The 24,584-nt window shown below is 44.9% G+C and overlaps 1 protein-coding gene across 14 annotated transcripts in view; it reads left to right on the top strand.

The window, feature by feature from the left end:
* Nucleotides 1–24,584, top strand: part of LOC108162496 (neural-cadherin) — a 144,097-nt gene that overhangs the window by 39,610 nt on the left and 79,903 nt on the right. For all 14 annotated transcript variants that reach the window (XM_033393946.1, XM_033393947.1, XM_033393945.1 and 11 more), the window contains one exon: nt 9,139–10,996. In XM_033393946.1, coding sequence (XP_033249837.1) covers nt 9,385–10,996 — 1,612 coding nt within the window. In that variant the 5' untranslated portion in view covers nt 9,139–9,384. The remainder of the gene's footprint in view (nt 1–9,138; nt 10,997–24,584) is intronic.

Here is a 24,584-nt window from a genome sequence, read left to right on the forward strand (position 1 = left end):
TTTTATTGCACAAAAGCAGGAAGCTGTAGGGCTGGACCCAGGACCAGAATCAGGACTCCGGACTCCGGACTTCCACCGCTACCCACAGGGTTGGGCATTTGAGGGTGGTGACGACAAATGGCAAAAAAAAAGTGGAAGCAAAGTGCGGAGAGCGGAGTGCGGAGTGGAGTGCGGCAATACTTGTGACAAATCTGTAGGAACACAACAAAAAAAACTGCAGATGTACACCATACAGGAGAGGGGTTCTACACGTCCCTTGCACGGATGGTGGAGGGGGGTGTAGGGGTGAGCCACACAGGAAGAACAGGGGCACGGGACTGCTGCTGCGGCCAGGCGCTATAAAAATGTAAAATTCATTCAGAAACAACAAAAGAAAGAGTGCGGGAGAGAGAGGGAGAAGGAGAGAGCAAAGAAGCAGAAGATATGCGACAGCAACAACGTGACTGCGCATAAATATACGTGAAAGAACAAAGAGAAAGCAAAGAGTAAGAGAGAGAGAGAGAGAGAGAGAGAAAAGGGAGTGAGAGACAGTCGAGCAGGGAGACAGGGAGACAGAGAGACAGAGCGAGGAGAATGCCAGACAACGGCAATCAATGACTTGTTTAGGACAGCAGTAAAATGTTAGTTATAGCAAGGGGATACAATATGTACTACGTGAGATTTATGGGGGCAAATAGAGCAAGAAAAAGAGTTAAGGATTTTAGAGAAATATGTTATAGAAAGTGGGGGATATTTATAGGATATTTCAGCACTGTTACCTTCTTTCGATTGTAAGAAATTGAGAAGATACGTTCACTTAGGATAAAATTTGTCCTTCTTAAATGTTTTCACCACTGAAAAAATAAATATTAATAAATATATAAATAAATAAGAAATAAATAATAGATAATAAATAATAAATATAAAAGAATAAAAATATTAATAAAATATATATACAAAAAAAAAAAATATTAATAAAAAAAATAAATAAAATATATATAAAATTATGCACAATAAAAATGTATAATTATTATTAAAAATAAATAATAAAGTAAATAGTACCTAAATATATTTCCCTTTCTAGAAAGTTTAATAGGGTTGGGTTATGTCCTACCATTAAGCTAATTTTAATCTGTATTTGCATTTCGTATTATTTTTCACACTGATTAGCTGAATTTAAATTCATAACCAAAGGAAATGTTCCCCTATTTCGTTTTAATATTATTCCTTGCTCTGATTAGAATAATATTATTTCGGCAAACAATTTTCCCCATCGATATTCCATTGTATTTATTGCCCATTTTGCCACGTTTCACCCTGCACGTGGCGTCGTGCGAGTGTATTCATGGAAATACCAACATTTTCGCTCGTGCGTTTAGCATCTGTTATTTTATTTATTTAGGTGTTCCTCTCAATCGATGCATTTATTCCCCACTTGGAATATTTTTACATTTACAGCGTTTTACGGTTTTATTGTTTTTACGGGATTGCGTATTGGAAATGCTTTCCAATTAATTCCCTCCCCTCCCTCCCCCGCCCAATCGACCGTTTACGCTGCGGATTTTGGCCCAATTTAATTAGTGTTGCGAGGCTTTTGGGAATTAAAGTGTCGTCCAATTAAAATGTGGCACGGCACACAGACAGCACAATACACTCGAGTGCAAACCGCGTGGAAGAATGCTGAATGATGCAACAAAAAAAAAAATGCAAATATTTAACCTTGATGCCACATTCCACAGGCACACGAACAGAGGCAACCCCTGCCTCAATGTTGAGCCAAGTTGAATGGCCTTTTGCTGTACCGACGAGGCACCCTCTAACTACCTTTCACCCCTCCCTCCCCCTCTCTCTCCCTGCCATTCTCTTCCATCGTTTCCATCGATTGCAATTTCTGCGTTCTACTTTGTTTGTTTTTCATTCTATTCTCTCTGCTTTTTTTGTTTAATTCAATTTTAGTACATTGCACTTTTTGTGCCAGCGATGACGCCGGAAGTGCAGCGGAAGGTGATGGAAGTGCTGGGTGTGGTGGCACGGGCTGGGGCTTCCCCTGCAGTCAGACAATTGTCGACAGACAGCCGGACGGACAGCCGGACGGACAGTCATGAGTCTTACATGAGAGTTGCTTCTGCACTGCCTTTCCTGCCCGGGCACACTGCCAAACAGCTCTCTCGCTTCTCTCGGACTTGTTCCGAGTTGCTCATAAGTTTTTGGCACATTTCATGCCCGTTTCTGTGCTGTTCCGTGCCATTGTTCAACATATCTCGTTAGCTGAAAATAATGTCCAAAGCTTCCTTCGCTCGAGGTTTATTTAGTTGTGCACCTAAAAGCCCACAGAGAAGGGTGATGGAAGGGCATATGCTCGTTATGGGATTGCTTGTAATCCTCAATGTTCACATTTCGAAGAGGATTAGTCGAGGGGTGTCCTTGTATACATATGTGATATAGTATTTATAGTATTTCTTTGAAAAAGGTAGAACCTTCCTCAAACAAGCGCCTTCCAGGGTATCCAAACAGTCAGCTTTCAAAATCCTGGCGGATGGAGTAGACGATTGCATGCAGAACGCAATGTTAATCCCAAACACACAAAATTACTTAATCGCCTTTTCCAAATAAAAGTAATCAGCAATTGCCTGCCCCTGCCCCACAGCTTGCCACAGTTCCGTTCCATTAATGGCACATCGAAGAATTTGCTTTGTGCACACGCAGAATATTCCTCGGAGCTCAAAAGCCAGACAAAAGTCTGCAAATTTAATTAAGGTGTTACCTCTATTCAACACCTCCCAGGCGTTCGTTCGTTGGCGCTCCCAAAGACCCACAAAACGGGGGAAACGCAGCGGGGAAAGAACGTAATTTCTTTCAAAGGGTTTTCCTGGAAGAAGACTCCTCCAAAGGCATTAAGGAAGGGTTCGCTCCGGTTACTGTCTGCAGGTCCTACATTTAATTGCTTAAAAGCTTCGGCATGGAGCATGGAGCCGGGTGCATGGAGTGACCCAGAGCACTTTCGATCAACTAAAATTGTTATTTCTGAAGCGAAATATTCGTACGCCTGCAGGGGCCGACATTTAATGACATTATAATGGCCAATTGCTGGGGTTGGACGGGGGGAAATTGTATTGTAAATAAAGGTAATTCGATTTGTTTTACTCCGGAATTAGATTTGATAGCTAGAGGGGCTAGAGACAAGATATTATGTGCAATTATAGTAGATACTGAATCGATGAATTAAACAACTGATGAAAGAACTCCTGAATAGGTTGAAATTTTCATTATATCTGCGCCAGCAAGTGAAGCGAGTGAGCCGGGGGTTGATGCACGATCGAAGCGTGATCGGAGGCTTGAACCCTAGTTCTTTATACTTTGTTCTTGAATGATTTATCTAATGATTATTTTCAGGAAAATGATGGAAATTCTTGGTCTTGTTTTCATTTCTGAAAATCTTATTTCATTGTCTCTATAAAAGGTTCAATCCTGGAATTTCAAACCCCAAAAATATCTCTGAATTGGTTACTAGATTTTCCCCCGTACACTGCCACTTTATGCTATATTTCTCCCACTAATTTCTCCCAGTGTTTAAGCACTTAAACTATGATTACCAACAACATCTTAACCACTTATCATCATCATCGTCCTCAAGTGTGTGATCAGCTACCTGAGTTATCATTATCGCTGAATTCCAGTTAGCACTACAGGTAGTTTGTGGCTTGTTTTTTTTTGCTCACTCGGCGTCTAGAGGAGGCGTGTCACCAAAGGCTCATGCCCATGTGTTAACACATAATTTGTTGAGAGTCCAGCCAGCCAGCCAGCCAGCCAGATGGACGGACAAAACCCAGACGGAGGCGAGTATCGGGTTTACCTCGAGTGTGTGCACAGACCACGCCCCCTCCTCCTGCTGCTGCTGCTGCTGCTTCTGTTGTTCCTTTTGGACCGACCGTCCGTCTGGCTACCGTATTTACGCCATTCGAACGGGTTTCCTTGGACGGTTACCGTCTCGCCTTCTGTTGTTTGCCGCCGATATGCAAATATTTGCCACGAACGAACGCCCCGATATGATATGCATTGTCTGGGCCAATTTTCAATCGAATCCAATCCTCTGGCGCATGGCGGAGCGGGCAGGAAAAAGTGCAGCAGGAAAAAATATACAAGGAACGGGTCGAAAAGGTGCGTAATGACTTTATTTATGACCGGAGACTCAGACAATAGCCTCGGGAGAAACCAATGCAATATTTGCATGTTCAAGTCATTTTGTGCTCTGGCTCTGGCATCCTTTTTGCGAAAGTGTTGACAGGCCATAAATACTCCAAGGACCTGGGGAATTTAATGAGTTTTGTGGCCCCCAGACCGATGTATGATTTCACGGGAATTTCATTGGGAAATTATATACATATTTTGAGGGGGATGGGGAATGGGGCTGGGGGAATCTTTCGACCTGACTCCAATTTAAATACCAAAAACAACAGCTCAATTAATCATTGTCTGCTCAATTTTTCATTGTCACCGAGGGGCATGCACCAGTAGATGACAATTTAGGTTGGGGTTGGGTGTCCCCTCTCTCCCATGGGCCCCTGGATGTAGATCTGGCTCTGGTTCTGGTTCTGGCTCTGGCTCTGGCCTATTTCATATTTGATGAAGCACTTCGTTTGTGTCCTGTCCTCTCTGTCTGTCTGTCATCCATTCTGTTGCCATATTCCCGGATACATTAGGCGGACCCTCTACCTCGCCCTTGCTTCAAAATTGAAGCGTTTTTCATCCCCCAGTCGCTGCTCCTCTCCCCTGGATGTCTGTCATTCTATTCATTTTCAAAAATTTCTACCTGAGAGTGTTGTTGCTGAAGTGCCACGCGCTGGCTGGTGGCACAACAGAGAAATCTCCTCTAACAGAATGCTTCATCGCCTTTGATGAAGTGGGCTTTGCATATAGGGATTTACAGAAAACCCTTCCCGTCCCCGGCATATGGTATGGGTGGCGCTCCCTGTTTTCGGCTAAACGTTTAAATAGTTTCCTTTCATTTGCATAATATTCTAGGGGTTGTGCCCGCAGTTCTTGGTAAAAAATTTTGTAATTTAATAATTTTTTTTTTGGGGAATTTTTCTGCCAAAGGATGTGAGAGAGTTTTTTGACCCTGCTAAATGAGTTTTGTGCGGGGAAATGTGTGGGAAAAGGGTTTAGAATGAGGGAGCATCTCTTAGGACTTAAAAACCATTAGAGATGAGATTGAGGAGATTTAAATCCTACTTTTCAATGTCTTCTAAATATTAAGGGTCTCTTTCTTTATAGCTGTTGAAGAGCCACCTCCCTAGAGCTTTCTAAAACTCCTGCCTTCGCCTCTTAACCCATCACCCACAACTTTCATTTCGCTGCCAATTTAGTGGCCCTTAAAAATATTTAATAGCCCCCCACTCAAGCACAATAAAATCTCTTACTTCCTTGTTGAATATTAAATCTAAAACATAGCCCGAATGAGTGGAAATTATTCGAAAAATGGCCATAAATTGATTCGAGTTTGGGTCTCATACTCGTAAAACGGAATTCGAACTGGAATTCGAAAGCGCGTGAAAGAAAATGATGCCAAAGTTTTGTTTGTGCGGGTGAAAAGCGCCTGTCAATAAAATATGGAAATATGAATTTTAATTGCATGCCACGGCCATGGGGAATGGGGCATGGGGCATGGGGCAGGCCAACCAAAGTGGAAATCAATAGAGCGGAATATCAATAAGCCATACCCGCAAAGAAGAAAGCAAACATATCATCCTCAAAAGACAATTAAAGGTTCATTAGGCAAGTTTTTCTTTCTTTCTTTGTTTTTTTGGGGGGACTATTGGGTCGAGCGTCAAGTCAACAAATAAAAGTGTCGTAATTTATGCATTTTGTGGGTTTTCGATCTTTTATGAGCTACGAGCTACTGAAACTTGTTCAAAAACTGTTGCCAGCAGTTAAAAATCGAATAAACTACGGCACGGAGACGGACACTGGGGACTGGGGACTGGCTGCGGCTACGCCTTGAGTTCTGGGGTCTTCTTTTTGGGGCTAAGACACAGCCCAGCAGGTGGTCGCTTGGCGTTGACTTTTAATTGATTTTAAATGACTTTAATATGGCCAGAGCTGGGCTTGCCCCAAGGTGGATGCTCCGCGGGGGCGTGTCGCAACTTTTCCTTTCCTTTTCCACCGATACTCGATAGTGCAATTTATGGGCTTACCTTTCAATCAACTTTATAGCTAATGCATCTTTCGTGCCCTTTTTAGAGCCTGCCATGACGCATCCATCATTTGTTGTATGCTCTGCGCATATATAAATATAAATCAGACGAAACAGAAACAGAAACATTCCAGCATCAAGTATTCATTTATGCCGAAATGTAGAGCTATGCATGAACCTCTATTCAGCATATTGTATCGCATTTTATCTTCGCTTTTAATTAAGTGACACTATGAAAAATAAAACAACTTCGGACCAACTTTGTTTTGATTAATCGCGGGATTGGGCCGCATTTCGAATGAGATTTTACACGCTCCAAGAGCAGCTGCAGAAGCAGCTCCTCGATTGAAATGATTTTGTTTCGTTTTCGGAGAGAAGAAAACGCTGCCAAACAAATTGTAAATGATTTATAAGGCCCAAAGATCGGCTCGCCGTGAGCTTGTTACCCCCGAAACTATGGGTTTATTAGCGGCCCAGAAGCGGGTTATGCAAATCGCGTACATTTCGATAATTTGTTTGGTAGTCAACTTCGTCAACTGATTAGCAGATGCCAGAGATACAGATACACCGTAAACGCCGTATGCTCTGTGGAGTAGCCAAAGCTCTCCGTTTTCATAGCTAATTGCAATTAAGATGCCGCTGTGGAGATAACCCCCGAGGAGGTGAGAACTAAATATATTTGTGAGTCGAGTTTCGGGGCAGACGATGTTCAATTTTGACTAAACACGGGGCAATGGGGCACTGGGGGAAGGAGGTGTGTTCTCTGGAGGTTTGAGAGGTTATAAATGACAAGAGATCGTTAAAATTGGTTAACAATCATTTGGAGTTCGGATTAAATACTCCTGAACGGAGAATTCGGAGATCAATGAAGTCTTACATCAATTTAAAGAAATTTTGTTAATGAATTTGTTTAATTTTCGAAAGAAATTCAGTTAAAAAAGCCCTTAAAGGAGGAAATCATCCTTATCCTTTGGGCCCTTAAATCATCCTTATTGAGGTTGTTTCTGACTCTCTTGGCCCTTGCCTGATTCAGTATTTCCCTTGCTGTTCCCTTCCCAAATGTATCCCCAAGTCCACACATCGTTAGCCATAACTCAGGGGCAATCAGCCAGACCATTTGTCACTGTACATCATCCACATGCCGGTCACACCCAAGGAACCCAATAATCGCCTGGCACAGGCTAGTTATAAGATCATTAGCCATATCCCTCCCATTCCCAGGCGAGCAATCGACAATTGTTGGACCAGAAATCCTCCTGCTCGTTGAAGATAATAACGCGGAAAAAGCAAATAAAATTATTGTCAACACATTCGGTTATTGTGCAACGGTCAATAACCGAAAAGTCAGCGGCGCCTGCGCAGCTGTTGGAAACCACTCCCCGCCCCTAGCCAGAGCCTTACACTACCTTCGCGTACCTTACACCCAAATAGGAGGGTGCGTGCCGGCTCGGGCTCGGGATTATAGATGAGGGACAGACAGCCCAGACATGGCGTGTTGCACATCGCGTAGCGGGTAATTAAAATAATTTCCACAATGAAATGTTTTTTCTTTCTTTTTCAAGGGCGACCATGTGTGGTACACATTCGGGTCGGAACTTCGGGGGGTGGAAAGGCCCAAAACTCAAACCTAGGGCGAAGCCTGGGCCTAGGACAATGTGATTGCCGGAGCGTTATGTAGAGCATGTCGGGGTGACATCAAAAAAGCCACCGAAAAATCCCACATCCTGTGCGAAAAGTCCTTGACAGCGGCACAACACCCACTCTCTCGCAACCATCTGTGCAAGTACTTTGTGCTCTGTGTGCTCCGTGCCAAATAGCTTGAATATTAAATATTTTTGCTAATATCATTAAAAAGTTTTCACTTTGTGCAACATTCTCTTCTGTGACGACGCTTTGTGCCTGCTGCTGCTGCCGCTGCTGCTGCCCCTGCCACACAGCAATTAAAAAGTGAAAAGTTGACAATTTTCTCAGGCTGCAGTTGCCACTTCCACATCCCCATCCTCTCCTCTGGAGCTGTCCAAAACGTTGTTCCGTTCGTCATCTTTTGTGGCTTACGCCCCTGCTGTGGGGGCTTCTACTTTAATTAGCAGAAATAAATTGTAGGAATTTCTGCGTGATTATGCCAGTTGAATGAGTAGGAAGCTCCTTTTAATTTTGGCTTTTCGGTGAGATTTGGGAGGTAACGCTGGGCTGGCCGACTACAAAGGCAGCCAATTAATGCGGCACCTAATGGCCTCAGACCTTGTAATTATCAGACAGGGACGTTTTGGAGGGGGGGCTATGCATGGAGATAGATCGGAAAAAGGCTTCGAGGTCAATTGTTGAATTAAGAATGGAATAAACCAGATGTAGAACGTGTGTAACAGCCAGAAGGAAGCGTTTCCGAGCCCATAAGGTATATATATTCTAGCTCTGCACTTATATCAGAGTCGATAAGACCTAGGGCATCGAGACTCCTGTGATATTACACAGTCCACAATGTACATATATTCTGAATAATGGATTTAAAGTAGAGCCTCGGCCCTTGCCGCTGCTCACAACGCTCCCGCTCGCTTTTATGACAGATTGAAGTTCGGCGGAGCAAAAGGAACAAAGGGGAAAACCTTTGCCTAATTTAGAGCCTTCTTTTTTCAAAATCGAACTCTATGATTTCTGTATGATATTCAACGAAATGCTTGTAGGAATACAACATCCCAAATATCCCATAAAATATGTCTTCCTATTGCCATTTAATCCCCAGAGAGATTAATCCACAGAGAAAGTTCTTTAGTTTTTACGATCTCTGGTCACGCATAAAGCGGAGCCCCTGAATACTTCATTAGCCCCCATAGGAGGCGGCACAAACGTTATTTACGCCACAAAACCAATTGAATAATTCACTTTCAATGACCCATAAATATTTCCATGTCCTTCACTGACGAAACAGAAATCAATTTAACTTTTTTTTTTCCCTCTTCTATTTGCAGAAACGAACACAAAACAAAAAGAAAATAAAAACCCAGGAAAATGTATTAAACTCTGGATCGAGGAACAAAGGAAACGAATCCATGAATAATTCAAAAGTAAAGTGTAAAATCCACAAGTAATAGTTATAGAGAGAGAGAGAGAGACAGCGAGAGAGAGAGAGAGAGGTAGAGAAGCAGAGGAAACGAGGAAAACGAGAGTCAACAATTAACTTGGCCAGAAGCAAAGCCAACGCGTGCCCCACCAGAATGGCGGCACGACGTTGCCACTTGGCCCGCTCCCGCGACGGGGGGCCGCTCCGGCAACGTACTGCTTGCAACAGACTCAATCTATCCTCCTGCGCGATAATTGTGGTAGTAGTCCACCTGCTGGCCGTCTCCCAGGCCGGTAGCGAGGAGGAGACCAGCTTTGCCGGCCTCTCGGCGGAGAATGCCGCCCGGATGCTGGCCGGGAGTCCCGGCGATGCGGAGAAGAGCTCCTCCCATCACAGCGAGATGTCCCTGGTCCTGCCCCACGACACCTATCCCGGTTTTAGCATCAAGAAATTTAGGACACATCCGGTCAAAGGGAATGCCACGTCGCACGGCGGTGCCAGGGGCGGAACTGGGGCAGGAAGTGCCGCCTATCACATGCTGGACAGCGACTACTCCAAGTACTTCACGGTGCTCGATGACGGAGTTGTGATGACCACGGCGGACATCTCGCCGCTGGTCAATCGTCCCGTTCAGCTGGTGGTGGTGGAGCAGACCCCCAACGCCACCAACACCCACAACCTGCAGCTGTTCGTGATGCACCGCAACGACATGCTGCGGTTCTCGGGCTCCCTGCTGGACGCCAGCGGCGAGGTGCGGGAGAACCATCCCGCCGGCACACGGGTGCGCGGCGTGCCCCTGATGCAGGCCTTCTCGGGGTCCATTCTGGACGAGGAGCTGGCCAAGCCCAAGAAGGTGCGCTACACCATCATCGATGGCAATGTGGACGACGCCTTCGCCCTGCAGGAGCGCAAGGCCAATCAGAACGTCCAGCTGAATGCCAGGTCCCTGGTGATTGATGGCAACGACGAGTCCGGCGTCTGGCTGGTCACCAATCGCCCCCTAGACAGGGAGCTGCGCGCGCACTATGACCTCTCCGTGGAGGCCTCCGATGTGGACGGCCTGGACAAGACTGTGTCCAGGATACAAATCGCCGTGCTGGACGAGAACGACAACAGGCCCGTGTTCAAGTCGCAGGACTACAAGTTCGCCATCGCCGGCCAGAAGTCCTCCAGCATGGAGAGCAACAACAGCGTCACCTACCAGCGCTTCGCCATCCTGGGCAAGGTGGAGGCCACCGATGCCGACGGCGACAAGATTGCCTATCGCCTGCAGTCCCCCTCCAATGTGGTCATCATAGTCCCCCAAACGGGCGAAATAATGCTCGCGGGAGAGCCCAGCGCCAGCGAGCTGCTCATCGAAGTGGTGGCCCACGATCTGCGGTATCCCAGCCTCCTGAGCGCCCAGCCGGCCAAGGTCCTGCTGGAGTTCCTGGCCCCCGAGCCGGTGTCCTTCATCATGCAGCACCTGGAACACGACGTGGTCAATCTGCACTCGCATCATCGCGAGAAGCGGCGTGTGACCCGCGCCGTGCGACCCACCAAGCGGATCGAGTTCACCGAAGCCGACGGCGACACGGAGGGCAAGAGCGTTTTCCAACTGGAGAAGGAGACCGACAAGGAGACCTTCAAGATACGCGACGACAATCCCTGGGTGACGGTGGAGACCAATGGAGCGGTGCGCGTCAAGAAGAAGTGGGACTACGAGGAGCTTGGACCAGAGAAAACCATCGATTTTTGGGTCATCATCACGAATATGGGACACAATGGTGAGTGTTTTATATGCTTTATATGTTTTGAGTTTAAGGTATGGTCGGGGGCCACTGATGACCTCCTCCTCGTCATAATTTATCCGCAATTATTCGCCTGTTTTCCCATTAGGCATTCTCATAAATATTCCGCCAGAGCAGGCCAGATTGAAAGGCAATTAGCGAGTATTTACTGTATTTATTTGGGGGAACAGACACATTTAAATATAATTATATGTGTCTCTCATACGATTATGGAGTGTCTGAAATATCAATGCGCCTGCATAATGAGCCCCTGACACAATGGCCACATTATGGAAATGTGTGAAAGATGAGGCGACGAGAGGAGAGGAGAGGAGAGGAGAGGACAGGACATAAGTGCCTTTCAGCATGGCCAATCCAAACAGAATCTAATTGAATTCGGATAGCAGTGAGGCCACGGAGGTCAATAAGTGGATGATATATAAATGGGTCGTCTCCCAGGAAATGGCCAAGAACAGCTGCCGGCTTAATGAGCTTCCCAGAACTCTGCCGAGGCGTGTAAATATGATTGGAGCAATCGATTAATGGGAAATTCGAAGAAATTTCAAGGGGAAACCCAGTAAAAAATGGTGCCCATGGAACCCAATTAAATCGCAGGAGAATCTAGTCTCTCTCTATCCCTCTCTCTGCCTCAATATCCCCCTCTTTCGGGCTGTATAGGTTTTTGTTTTGAGACCATCTTTTGTTGCTATAAAATTGCAAATTGCTTTTCAAATATTTGGTTGTCATGGAAAGCAATTACACTTGAAACAAGAGCAACACACAGAAACAGATACAGAGAGAGATACAGAGAGAGTGGCCAGGCTCTGTGTGTGTGTACTTTTTTCAAGCACTGTACTTGGTCTGCCATTTCGAGCGTGGCTCGATAAGCAAATATTGAAGGACTCGAAATCCATTCAGGCATCAGCATGAGCAGCTGTAAAACGACTTAGGATTACACTGTACGGCAGTGGAGAGTGGATAAAAAACCCCAAAAACCACACAACCAACCCCCCACGGCCCCTCCCACCCTGCAGCACCCTCCCACTATCCCACTATCCATCTGGATGCTGGATGCTGGATGTGTGCGCCCCCGAAAGTTTGACACGAGTCGAACAAAAAGTTGAACTGACGTGACAGCTCTGGGGTCTCCCAGGATGTCCATTCTGGTTTACATCCATGTGCCAGGTCTCCGGCAGACAGGACAAGTTCATGAAATGTTGAAATATATTCAGGATCCGCACATAGACCGGCACCTACCGATGCCCACACACACAGATACACCTTCCCACACACACAGATACTTGTTTCATTTAAATCAACGTCTGGCACAAAACTGAAAATAAAACACTTTTACCTCTGCAGTTTTTCCGCATTGCTCTCCCGCTAATTGTTGAGGCCGTTGACGGGTGCTCCAATGGATTCGTATGGGATATGGGGCATGGCTGGCCATAGGGATTGTATGGTTTCCCGAATGGGATTTCACATGTGTGTGGGGGATTGATGGGATTGGATTGGGAGTAGCCCCCGCCCAGCCCCCTTTTGGACAGTTCATCTGTCAGTCAATTAACAGTTTCCATAAATGTTGCAACTGCAAATGTCGCTCATTCAGTTGCCCCATCGTGGCCCCCCGTTTGCGCTCTTCTCACTCGTTTGGAGTGATTTTCATTTACATTGTTTGCTTCTCCCCTGCCCTCTGCCCTCTGCCCTCTGCCAGTTTGATTGCCTTGACACTTTTAGAAGCAGCTCTGGAAAACTTATTAAACATGTATTTGTTAAGTGCACCGGAGTGCTGGCTGCTCCAGGTCCCTGGGATTATTGAAATGCACGAAGGATGGAGATTTAAAGTAATATCGAATTAAGGGACAATATTTGTGGAAAAGCCAATTCAAAGTTAAAGTTGTGCAAAGCCCATAAGAGTAATTAGAAGGTGTTTGCCTTGGTCATTGGGGAATCGAAAGGAAGGAAGGCATCAGTGAACCGAGGGAAATTTCTTTATCCTTCAATAAAGGAGTTCTGAGCATCATTATATATGAATCTTGAACTAGAAGAAGGCTCACAATCTAGTATCGATAGAGGATTATCTTTCTATCATTCTCTCTCGAAATTTTACTCATATTTGCGCTCGGTGCGACCGAAGCGGGAGCATGCGAGTCGTACGAGAGAAGCGAGTGAGCCAGGGGTTGGCGCACGAGTGAAGCGTGTTCCATATAATGGTCTAGGCTATCCTTAGTATTCCGCATAGAAAACTATTAGAATAGGGAATATGTTTAACCCTTCTGCTGACTTTTGAAGAGGTTTTTCGGGATCTAGAGGGTTTTTTCCCTGATATTTGAAGATGTCTTGTTTAAACAGAGTCTTCATTCATCTTCTATAATGTTTTACGTATCATAATCAGTCCACAGATGGCTTTTTGCTGTTCAGTTTACCTTTAAAAATGTATTTTCTTTATTTCAAGACTACATTCTAGATCCTAAATCATAATTCTTCTCATAGAAGCCTCCCTAACAAGATTACAAATATCATTCTACCTCCACTACTGCCCAATATGCTCAGCATTTTCCCCTTTTAGATAAGGAAAAACCATTCCACAAAACGAATGTCGCCGCTTCTTTCTTTCCATGAACTAACAAACAAACCACTTGATGACATCTCAGAAAATACTCATTACAGCACCCGATAGCCTCCACTTGAAGTGCAGTTTAGTGCTCGTATTTCAAGAGGGAAAACTAGAGACCCAGCCGTAGCCCAGGGAACATTTCATGCACAAATTGCTACGCTCTCTGCCTATCATCCTTGATCCTGGCAACTTGAGTTAATTTATGTATGTAGCCGTACGGTACGGCTCCTGGGGAGGAAGGACAGCCGAAGCCTGCTCACATGGGTCCGATAAGCATGGCCTCCCTGCCTTAAACGGTGAACGGGTGGGCAGGGGGAAAAACTGGAGGAAAAACCAAACTATGTAAAACACTTAACAAAGCATTGCACTTGCACTGCGGGGAGGGGAAGGGGCTAAGGGAAGGGGTACTGCAGCACAAGTGAAGAAGAAATTTACGACAATATTTTTCATTCATTTAAAATGCTACGCCAATACACATGACAGTTTGAGAGAAAGAGAGGGCTAGAGAGAGAGAGAGAGAGAGAGAGAGTGTGCTGCAGAAATGCATGGAAATGAAACACAAATGTTATGGGAATGAAACGGAAAAGGAAACACATGAAATTTGAACAATTTGTTGGAGCATGCGCCTGGTGGCCTCCAGAGAGCGAGCGAGAAAGAGAGAGAGAGAGAGATTTGTGATGGAGAGATTGAGCGATTGCCTCGGCTAAGGGTTGGGTTCCTCAACGGACGCGTGCCAAGTCCAACAGGAAAACGCTCGTAACAATTAGAAGAATTCCCCCCCGTCCCTCCTTCCTTACAGCAGCAGCAGTTTCAGGCCAAGAAACAGAGGAAGAACATACGCACAATTCGTCCAGCAGAAAGCCAGAGAAACGGTGAGAGAGAGGGGTGGAGAGGGGGGCAGTACAGGTGGCAGTAGTCCTGATTGAGTCGCTGGTCCTACGATGTACGATGTTTGTTTTAGAAATTTCCGAGCGCATTGTTTTACCCAAAAATGTATGCAAGGCTTTTGCCATCAAATAGCTCCGGCAGGAGTGGGTTTTTAGTGCATGCCAGCAGGGGTTGATGTTTCAGTGGGTGGCTTTGACATTCCGCCACACACACACAGACACACACACACCCACAGACACTACCCGCCGCCCTTAGACACACACAAAAATCGGGCCAAGCGGCGGGAAAATGTGTGCTGCGGTAAAAGGGAAAAGGAAAAGGCATGAAATTTTATGCACTGCATGAAAAATGAAAAGTTGCACGCAAAAAAAGGAAACCACAAAACAAAACACGAATAAACAGTTCCCTGTGGGGAAGATAGGGGGAGAGGGATGGCAGGGGATTCTCAGGCCCTCCCCCCAGGGTCCTGCAGGGCCCTGCGTGTGGCGTGCTGGCAGAAGGAACTTGAAGATATGCGCCAGGTGACATTCTCCGCCCCTGTATTTCGTACAACTGCAATTGGCAACTTTTGTGCCGATAAGAATGAAGTTTTCCCAGGGAAATGCCCCAGAACGAGACATGAAAAGTTTACGGTGGGACGGAGGGGAGATGCAACAAACGGACATGGCAGCCCATTTCTAAGAGAAGCGAGCAAGTGGCAACCCTGAAAAGAGTTGCCACTGCATACTTCGGGGCTGCAGGTAAGACAATGGCATCCCTCCACACGCTCTAAGACGTGCCTTAATTATGAAAATCAAAACTTAAGTTTATTCCAAGGAAAAGTTTCCTTTACTTGCCGCGTACTTCTTTGCACTTTTGCTCGTAGCTCTCCCATAATCGAGTTGAGAGTCGCACACACATGGAGAGAAACTTGCTTAATTAAGCATTAATTTCACGTTTTATATGCATGTCGGCGGCGCCTAGACAAAGTAGGCGGGGTAGAGGGGCGCAGGCCGCCGTCAAAGACCGTTCTTGTAATGGCAATTATTTAAATTAGGTTTACGGCCTAGCGAATGGCAGGCAGCTGTGTGTGTGTGTGGGCATCACTTATGCATGGGCTTTGTTCCAATTTAATTTTAATATAAATTATGAACATTTTACAACAATTATCCATGCAGACATACACTATGGCAGGCGTTCTATTGCGGAAATGTTCGGTCTAAAGATCAATCTCTAGGAGTGGGTTATCCCTCTACAAATACTTCCCCTAATACACCTTCTAAATATATTCCTTATGCCACATTTCGTCCAACTTTTCACGGCGCTGTAGTGCACATCTGCGCCATGTTGCCAGCTTCAAAAGTGTTGTGGCCTAAATTCCAAGTGCCACAGATAGGGGGCGGGGCGAAAAAAGTTTTCCTCTATGCAGCGGCGAGGATGAGAGATGGTTAGGCTAAGATTTTTCAGTGTGACAGTCGAGGAGGGTTCGAGGCTTCGTTTCGAGTTAAATACATTTCACGTTATCCGCAACAAGGCTTGGCAGGGCCTGTCCCAGATACGAGTACGCACACACATTTTGACAGTCAATGGGATTGGGCTGTCTGCCGTCTAATTGGAATTGCATTTAGATTTGTTTTGCCCATGTCCTTGATAGTTTTACGGACTAATTCCCATATAACCCATCAGAGGCTTGACCTTTTCATTGTTAGGGCATTTATTGACAGGCAAAATGGTAAATTATGGCCAAAATTACTTTTGGCCAGCGGCAAACTTTTGCCAGAAAACAAGAAAAATTACTCATGTGCCCGACACAGTTCTGCCATCGATTTGCGTTATCCGTTTTTCCATTTCTTGTTGAATTTTTGTGTCGAATTTGCATTTGCCATGTCAGAAACAGAACAGACAGAAAAACCATGTAAAATGGCGCATACGAGTGGAAAAATGTTGAACACGAACGAAACAGCGGACGAGTGCATATGAAATCGAATAAAACACAAAAACTACCGAACAATGCTTCAAAATTATTAAAAAAAATAAATTGAATATAAACAGGGGAAAAACTGCATCATACATTTGTTTGTAATATGCCAGATCACCCGCACGCAGTCTCTCAATCACCGACATTCAACATGTTTTGCAACAGTTTTTTGCAGCATTTCATTTTCGTTGCTGCAACAATTTCAATGGCCCTCGAAGGTCCTCAAAATGAACAAGTTTCGAATAGTTTTTCATTGAATTTCAGCTCAATTTGTCCGTTTGTTCGTTTGCCGTGCAGTTTGCTACAAAGGAAAACCCTGCTGCAAATCCACCAAAAAAATATCACAAAATTATGTCTGACAAAATTTGATCATCTTCTGTTCGAGGAGCAAATCAGAGAAAATCATCTGCAATTGTCAGTATTTTCTGCAATTGTTTCCATGTTCCAACTGTCTTTTGTTCACTCAATTAACTGCGCTCGAGGGCAAAATATTGTTCAATCAATTAAATAATTTTCCATAATTTAATGGAATTTTCTTGTAGAATTTATTGGTGTTTTTTAATTGGAAAAATAGTTCAAAAATTAGTTAGAAATTTGCTAAACTGTCAGCGAAAGACAAGTTTCTGATTGCCGAATAATCAGAGTAGACAGCGAAATAAATGTTCAGGGCCAGATACAGAAGAAGGAAGCAGGAACTATGTATGACATAGGGCCACAGTAGCAGACATATAGCCAGAGTCAAAGCCACAGTCACAGTCAGAGTCAGAGTCAGAGTCAGAAGAGTCGACGGGGCCAAACCGCCTAAGGGCAGGCTACACACAGAAAGGACATCAGACAGACGGACGGCCACACGGGATACAGTTCTCCACCAAAAAGATGTGGCAACAAAATGGCGACGATGTTGCCATGGCAGCAGACGTCGACAAAGAATGATGGAAACAGGAGGCTGGATTTGAAGCAGCAGCTGCCTTTGGCGCACTGCGTCCGTCCCGAGACCCAGACCGGGACCGGGACCGGGCTTATTCTGTTTGTTTTGTATTTTTAGTTTTCGGTGGAAAATGCGAGACTGCAATGGCAATAATAACACTCATACAACCATAGATATATATATATTGTTTATATGGATACACATTCATAATGGCGTCCAAGGGATAAGTAATGGCGCCCCCCCTTTTCGGAGCAGTCAAAACAGGAAGAAGAGCCCTTAGAAAACTAAACGACAAATGGAATAATAAGTATGAAGTAAACAGAAAGGCAGACAGCGGGGGCAACACAATAGCCCGCCCCCCGATAAAGTAAGATTTATACGTATATACTCGTCCAAGGAAAAAGTTGACTTAGGGGGGGGCTGGGGGGCTGACTTTCTGTTTGTTGTCCAGCAAACAGCCCTTGGAGCGGCTTATGATTTACTCTGATTCATAAGATCAACTTTAAGGAATGTTCAAGTTTTGCCAGCATCATTTTTCCCCAAGATTAGCTTCAAGTTTTCTTAGATTAGCATAGTTTTCCCCAAGCATTCTTTGGCTTATTTGCTGCAAGTATTTCTGCAATGAACTGAACTTTCTTATATGGAAAAATCGCCTAATCTAAAGGGAGAAAACTGTAGCAAATTAAATGCTGAAAATTTATTTCAATGCCATTTCTTTGCACTACACTTTCTCTGCCTCTTTCTGCCACTCCCTGGGGTTGTCTTTTCTTTTGTTTCTTGTTTTTTTTTCCTTGCTCCTTGTGTGTGTATTTTATTTCCAATTTGTTTGCACTGCAATTTCATGTGCCATTTTTAGCCAAGTTTGTTCAAACCAACGTCGTTTGCTGGGACTGGACTCTCGTAACGCTCCTTAGAGGGTAGAGAGAGGGTGTATGGGTCCAAGGATAGGTCCATCTTGTGGATCCTGTAGTTCTTTCCAAATAAACCTCCACAGGGTATCATTGGGTCTCCTACCTTCGACCTGTGTCCGTTTCAACTTCATTTTTCCATTTTGCCATTTGCCTTGCTTTGAGTTGAGTTTCGCACATCCGTTCGGCCATTTCGCCGCAGTAATAATTCATGATACAAATTGCGTTTATTACAATATAGCAGACCAGACCAGACCAGCCCAGAGTACAGTCCGCACGGAGAGTCCGAATGGAACGGAGCACGAAGGAGCGCCATTCCGGGGGGCTTGATCTGCGCGTGGCAGGCAACTTGATTTGCATTGCAAAAAAGGGTTACGTTACGCAGACTTTGGTATGCACTGGGGGCGTGGCACTGGATTGGATTGGATTGAGGATGGTGGACGGAGGGGCGACTACAATTGGCCTGTGGAAGCAACTCGGGCTTGACGTTTTCTTGCGGCAGTCGGCAGTTATTTATCACAGTTCCATATCCTCCTCCCATCCATAACCATGCCTCCGTGCGCGCTGTGATTTGTGTTTGCTCGTGGGGGCGTTGTGGCACTGCAAGATCTAGAGCGCGCGCGGGGGGGCACGGGTGCACGGGTACACGGTCACACGTCATGGTCCAATTAGCAGCCGAACAGCGCCAGGAGCGATAGAGTTGTTGGCCATAATAATCGCGAGGGCACACAGTGCCGATGAAAAGTTAACGCACAAAATCTTCACACTTGATTTGGTCAAAATGGTTTTGGTTTTTGGCTGGTGTTTGGGGTTCGGGTGCGGATGCGGGGTCGGGTGGCGTGTCCATTGATCCGTGAAAATTGCACATGTCAATGAATCTGATTATCCGACGCTCTCGGCTCTAACAAAATTAGCGAAACGGATCCACGTCAGATGCCAGACCGAAAATATATAAATATTTAACACGTTTTTGCCCACCCCCCCACACACACACATTATACGCCTGCATAGCTCCACAATAAATTGCATTAAAATTAATAATTGATGCTGTTTTTCTATATTTTTTTTTTGTCTGAATAAACATTCACATAATCAGTGGGGAGGCCATCAAATTATGGGATTAATCAAATGAGTCTGACATAAGCAGGGATTTTGCATTGTATTATGAAATGCCTTTAAAATAAAGTACTAGAAAAATGTATAATCCACAGAATAAGTACATAAATACAGTATTTGAAACCAAAAAGGGGCACTGTAGAAGCGGTGAAGAAGCATGTTATAGGGCAACCTTCTGATCACCAATCGGTACCCTTCTATCGGTTGTAAGCGGTATTGGAACATGTCGAGTCGTTAAGAGAAGCTTACGGAAGGAAAGTTTACTCTTACCCAATAATTCTAGGCAAAATAATCCCGTTTGAAACCCATACATCATATTCTACATAAATAAGCATTGCATTAAAATTCCTTCATAAATCTGTTTGAATGTGTGACTGAAGGTGCCATAGAGATATGTATAGTCAAGCGGATATTATAATTAAAGCTTGTTTGTCTTTTTGTTATAATAGATTCTTGATTTGCCTACTAAGAGAGTATGTCTCCATTAAAATTTCATACAAAAGATATATATTTTACAATTATTATACTCCTACAAACCCAGAAATTTCATTCATGTTTTTATTTTTTAGCTTGGGGTTTGCCCAAATGTTATTCGATTAGTCTTATTTTTGTTTTTTGACGTCAATACTTGAGAGTATAGTATAGAGATTGTATAAAAGTATTTAGTAAATAAGTTTATTCAATTTTGAAAAAATCTTTTTCCAAATCCCACCCTTTTGGACAAAAGACCAAATGATGGAAATAGATTAAATAAAATTAAATTTTAAAAAAATAAAAGTTGTTCAACAAAAACTAAATTTTTCCAATAGTTTATTTTGTTTTCGATAAACTAATGACAAAACAAATATATTTTAGAATTTCTTCTCTAAATTTTCAATTAATAAATATGTGGTGGTACCGCCCGTGGACCCTATTGGGCATCGAATCGTAGCAAGCCTTCAGATATTCATCCGTTATGTCCTCAAACCAAGGGTTTTCTTTTTCTATATATTCCCTATATAAATAAATCATTAGTTCGACGAATTGTGGGGCTGATCAATGCCTCGTGCTTCCACAAAAGTCTCTTTATGGATGTATTTGGATAATTTCGTTCCATCCTCTTTAAACTCTTTAAAAAATAATCTAAATGCACACAATCTAAGGGAAAAACTCTGTATTAGTTTTGCGCGATATTTATGGCCTCCATCCGATAAAAGTATATTGCGTTCGAAGCTTATTTTTGTCAGATTTAGAGCCTTGTTTATCATTCAGTGATAGTTTGCCCTATTCGAAAATCGGAATAATAACTTTCGCCGGGCCAAATCAATAAACATTTGCCTGCTGTGGCGGAATAAATAATTTCCACACGGACAAAAAACTGCGCGACTTAAATAAGAGCAGCGGAAAAACAAGTGAAAAGCATATTTTGCACTGCATTTTAGTTTCGGTTTTTGTGTGTGGGCTGTGCGATGAAAATGAAAACGGAAAAAACTATTTTTTGAGTGAGAAAACACAAATCAAACAGCAGGTGTGCCCGCAGGACAGGAGGAGGGGGGGGGGGCGGGGGCGCGGATTGGCCGTGTTCGGTGGCCATTTTGTTTTCACATTGCAAATACAAATTGTTCGCTGCGCCCCTCCCCTAGCTCCACAAAACAAAAAGATGGTTGCAAAAACATACAAAAATTTTCTGTTTTTTGGCCTGGGTCGAAATGGCCCGGCCATAGTCCTTGCTTCCTTTTCATTTTTCTGCTCTCTTCTGGTCTGCTCTCCTTTTTTTTTTTTTGATTGTTTGGCCGGGACCAATCACACTTTGCATATGCAGCGTTGCGGTATTCACACCAGCGATTGCTGGGGCCTCCCACCGACGCCAAGGGGGGTGCCAGCCGCTGCCCAAAAACATGAACCGTTCGCTTCCTGTGCCCCGAACTGTGTTTACTCATTAAAATGCAAAATGCTCGACCCTGTCGCTACTGTGGAGGGTAGAAGTGCAAATTATGCCGTGCGACAGACAGGCCCCATGCCATACCCTGTTCCACCCCCTTTTGGGGGTCAGTTTGGGCCGGCCTTTAATGACAACATGCCAGATGTTGCTCCGTCTGATCTGGACACTTGCCCAAAGCCCCATTGTGCCCCTCCACCCTGCACCCTCCACCCACTGTGTGGGTGCCATTGTGCGGTTGCAGTTTTATTGAATGGAAAGTGCGTGTCAGTCCCCGGACAACGACAACAATTTACATAGCTTAATGCGTGGAAACATTTAAATATTGTTCGGTATTTGCATTTAATTTGAGCAATTTCCAGTGGCTCGATTTCAGGCTGTTACGAAAGGGGCGTTGGGTGTGGCAGAGATTTCCCTTTGGGATTGCAGATTGTAGATGGGATTTGTATGCCAGACATGCGAGACACAAATCAGCATCGGCAACGGCATTGGGGCCACGTTCTCTCTCTCCCTCTCTCTCTCTCTTCTGCCCGGGATGTGCGCTAAGCTTTACGTTTATGATTACGATTTTCATAGCATACTTTTGTGTGTATGTGCCAGGCATATCCTTACGATAGCTGCTCCTTTTCCCTCCTTATGACTGTCGCTGCCGCCGCTTCTGCCGCTCCTGATTATTATTGGAAAGTAACGCTCATAAAAATGCATATTAAATGCGGTAATGGTTATGGGGCAAACTATAATTTTTCGTGGGGATATAAAGTTTTGCTCAATGGGCGGAGCGTGCCACGAGAGACCTTAATGAAGTGGCGTGGCACCACCACCAGGGGGAGTACAATCAAATCAATGAAGTCGATTTCTTGCAAAACATTTCCCTTCCACACCGCACTCGAATATGTAATTTATCTCACATGGCCACAGTTCAGTGCATTTCTATGTCACACTCGCTCCACCGCTCTCCCTCTCTCTCTCTTTCTCTGGTTTCTGGTCTCTGGAAAACTTAAGGGAAATTTATGAACAGGCAAAACTTAAAGCTGTGCAAGAAACTACTCTTCGGTCGGCTCATCAATCAAAAGCCAAAGTCCTGTGCTTAACGAACAGGAGAGTTGCCGGGGAAAAAAAGCTAATGTCTCGTGCCACTGCCAGAGGCCTTAAATGACAGACTGCCACGACACCTGTGGGTGGGTTCACCCCAGTCCAAATTGGGGTGGCACTTCCACCTGATTGGTATGCACAGGCCATGGCCCAGGCCCCCAGTTGCTTCTGGGCATCTCGAAGAACACCCCTACTACTGCTGGTGTCTCCTGTCCCCAGTCCGCAGTCCCCTGTCCCCTGTCCCCTGTCCGGGTGCCGGTGAGGCAGAAATTGCAATCAAGTCAGCGCAGTTGCCGCACAATCGCCATCAAACTCAATCAAGCTCACGGCAGGCAGCCCCTGGATAACAACGGATTGGATGGATGAAGCGGTGCCTCCTGCCTGAATCTCGGGGAACGGAATGGTGATAAAGCCCTGCTGCAGCACTGCCTCTGCTTTTGCACTGGCGGCGCTAAAAGAAAATTTCATTAATTTTCGCTTAATGTCCGCCATGTGCGCAATTTCACTTCGTTTTCCTTTAGGCCATGGCTCTGCTCTGCTCCGCTCTGCTCTGTGTATGCAAAAGCCTGTCGGAAGGAGACCCAAGAAACGATATAAATGGATGAAGAGCGAGGATAAAGGATAAAGCAGTTGTTATGAAGTTTGATTAGCATTCAGGTGGTAGTTTGGTTCGAAAATCTTTTCAATTTGGAAGAGAGGAAGTGATTTGCGATACGATAAACATCCAGGGGAATTAGAGTACCGAAGATTCCTATGATTTGAGGTACATAAGCCTGGATTTTAAGGCGGATTCTGAGTTTAATAATATTTATAAATTATTTCAGTGTTATTATTCAACAGAAACGAGGCATTTGCCAGTCAAATTCTCGATGTAATCATGGTTATTCATGATCCACCTGGATATCTGCGGATTATTCCGATAGTTGGTGGCTTAAAGCCTTCGCTTTAGTGAATCTTTACCCCCAATAATCCCCTATAATGACACGAAAATCCCAGTGTTAAGACACAGCTCTTCCGCTTTAATTACAACGATATCAAACCCCGAACATTCCTGCCCCAAATCCCGCCTTGAGCTCCATTACTCACATCATCTTTGTGGCTCTTGGGGAATGCATCTGACGAGTAAAGGCCATATATTTTTCCCCATTTTCGTATAGCTCATGTCAACCTAATAACGCCACTCAATTCCGAGTTGATTGCGTAAATTTTAATTGACTCGCAGAGCACTTCTCCGTCTCTGTCTCCGTCTCTGCCCTGGTCCTGGTCCAGGCCTGGCGCAAATTAATTTATTAATGTTGGTAATATTTTTTCCTCATCTTTCTTCTACGCTGAAATTGGCAATTAAATTGACGGGATGGCCGGGGAAAAAGGCAGTGGCAATGTATCTTCGACTAAGCTTTTGCAAATGATGTCCCTGCTTTACGAGCATGTGGGGGGGGGGGGGGGGGGGCGGGGCGGGGGGTCTGGTCTGGTTTGCTGCTTGGCTGGAAAAAAAAACGTTTTAAATTGCAAAATTTATTTATCAGAAGCACAGAGAGAAATGTGACACCTGCTAAAGTGTACCTTTTTATGGTAAATGTCAGTGGCAGTGGCATCCACAGGCGCGGGCACCAGCGGTGGCAACAACAGAAGTCATAACATTATCTTTATCTCCAACTGCCAATTTGTTGCATTACCCTGCCATGCAACGAGGCGTGGCAGATAAGCGAGGCGCACCGAAGAGCCGCAAGGAGGCCGTAGAGAGAGATACGCTTCGACTACCCTGTAAGCGAAAGAATAAAAGGGTATATTAGCAGATGGAGAACATGAGGACGGGATTTACTTGGGATTAATGCCTTTAACCATTCGGGGAATGCCTCTTAGATTCTCTTCAGCTCAGATACTTTTGTAATGGGCATCCCTTAGTCGTTGCTGCTCGTTTCTGATGCTCCTTTTTTCGCACTGGGTCTCCTGTCTCGCATAACTTTGCATTCGAAAGCAGGCACTGCCTCCCTGCCCTGCCCTGCCCCTGCCCCTGCCACGAAGTGCGGCTGCCTAGTGAGCAGCAAACTCGTTGTTGCCTCAGCTGCAGCCCTGCCCTACCCCCCTGCCGCATGCCCCAGACCAAGTGTTAACTCATTTGCGTGGCTGTTAAGTGACTCAATAAACGACATCTCAAATT

The sequence above is a fragment of the Drosophila miranda genome, chromosome 4 (assembly GCF_003369915.1).
Source record: "Drosophila miranda strain MSH22 chromosome 4, D.miranda_PacBio2.1, whole genome shotgun sequence".
In the NCBI taxonomy this organism is placed as follows: Eukaryota; Metazoa; Arthropoda; class Insecta; order Diptera; family Drosophilidae; genus Drosophila; species Drosophila miranda.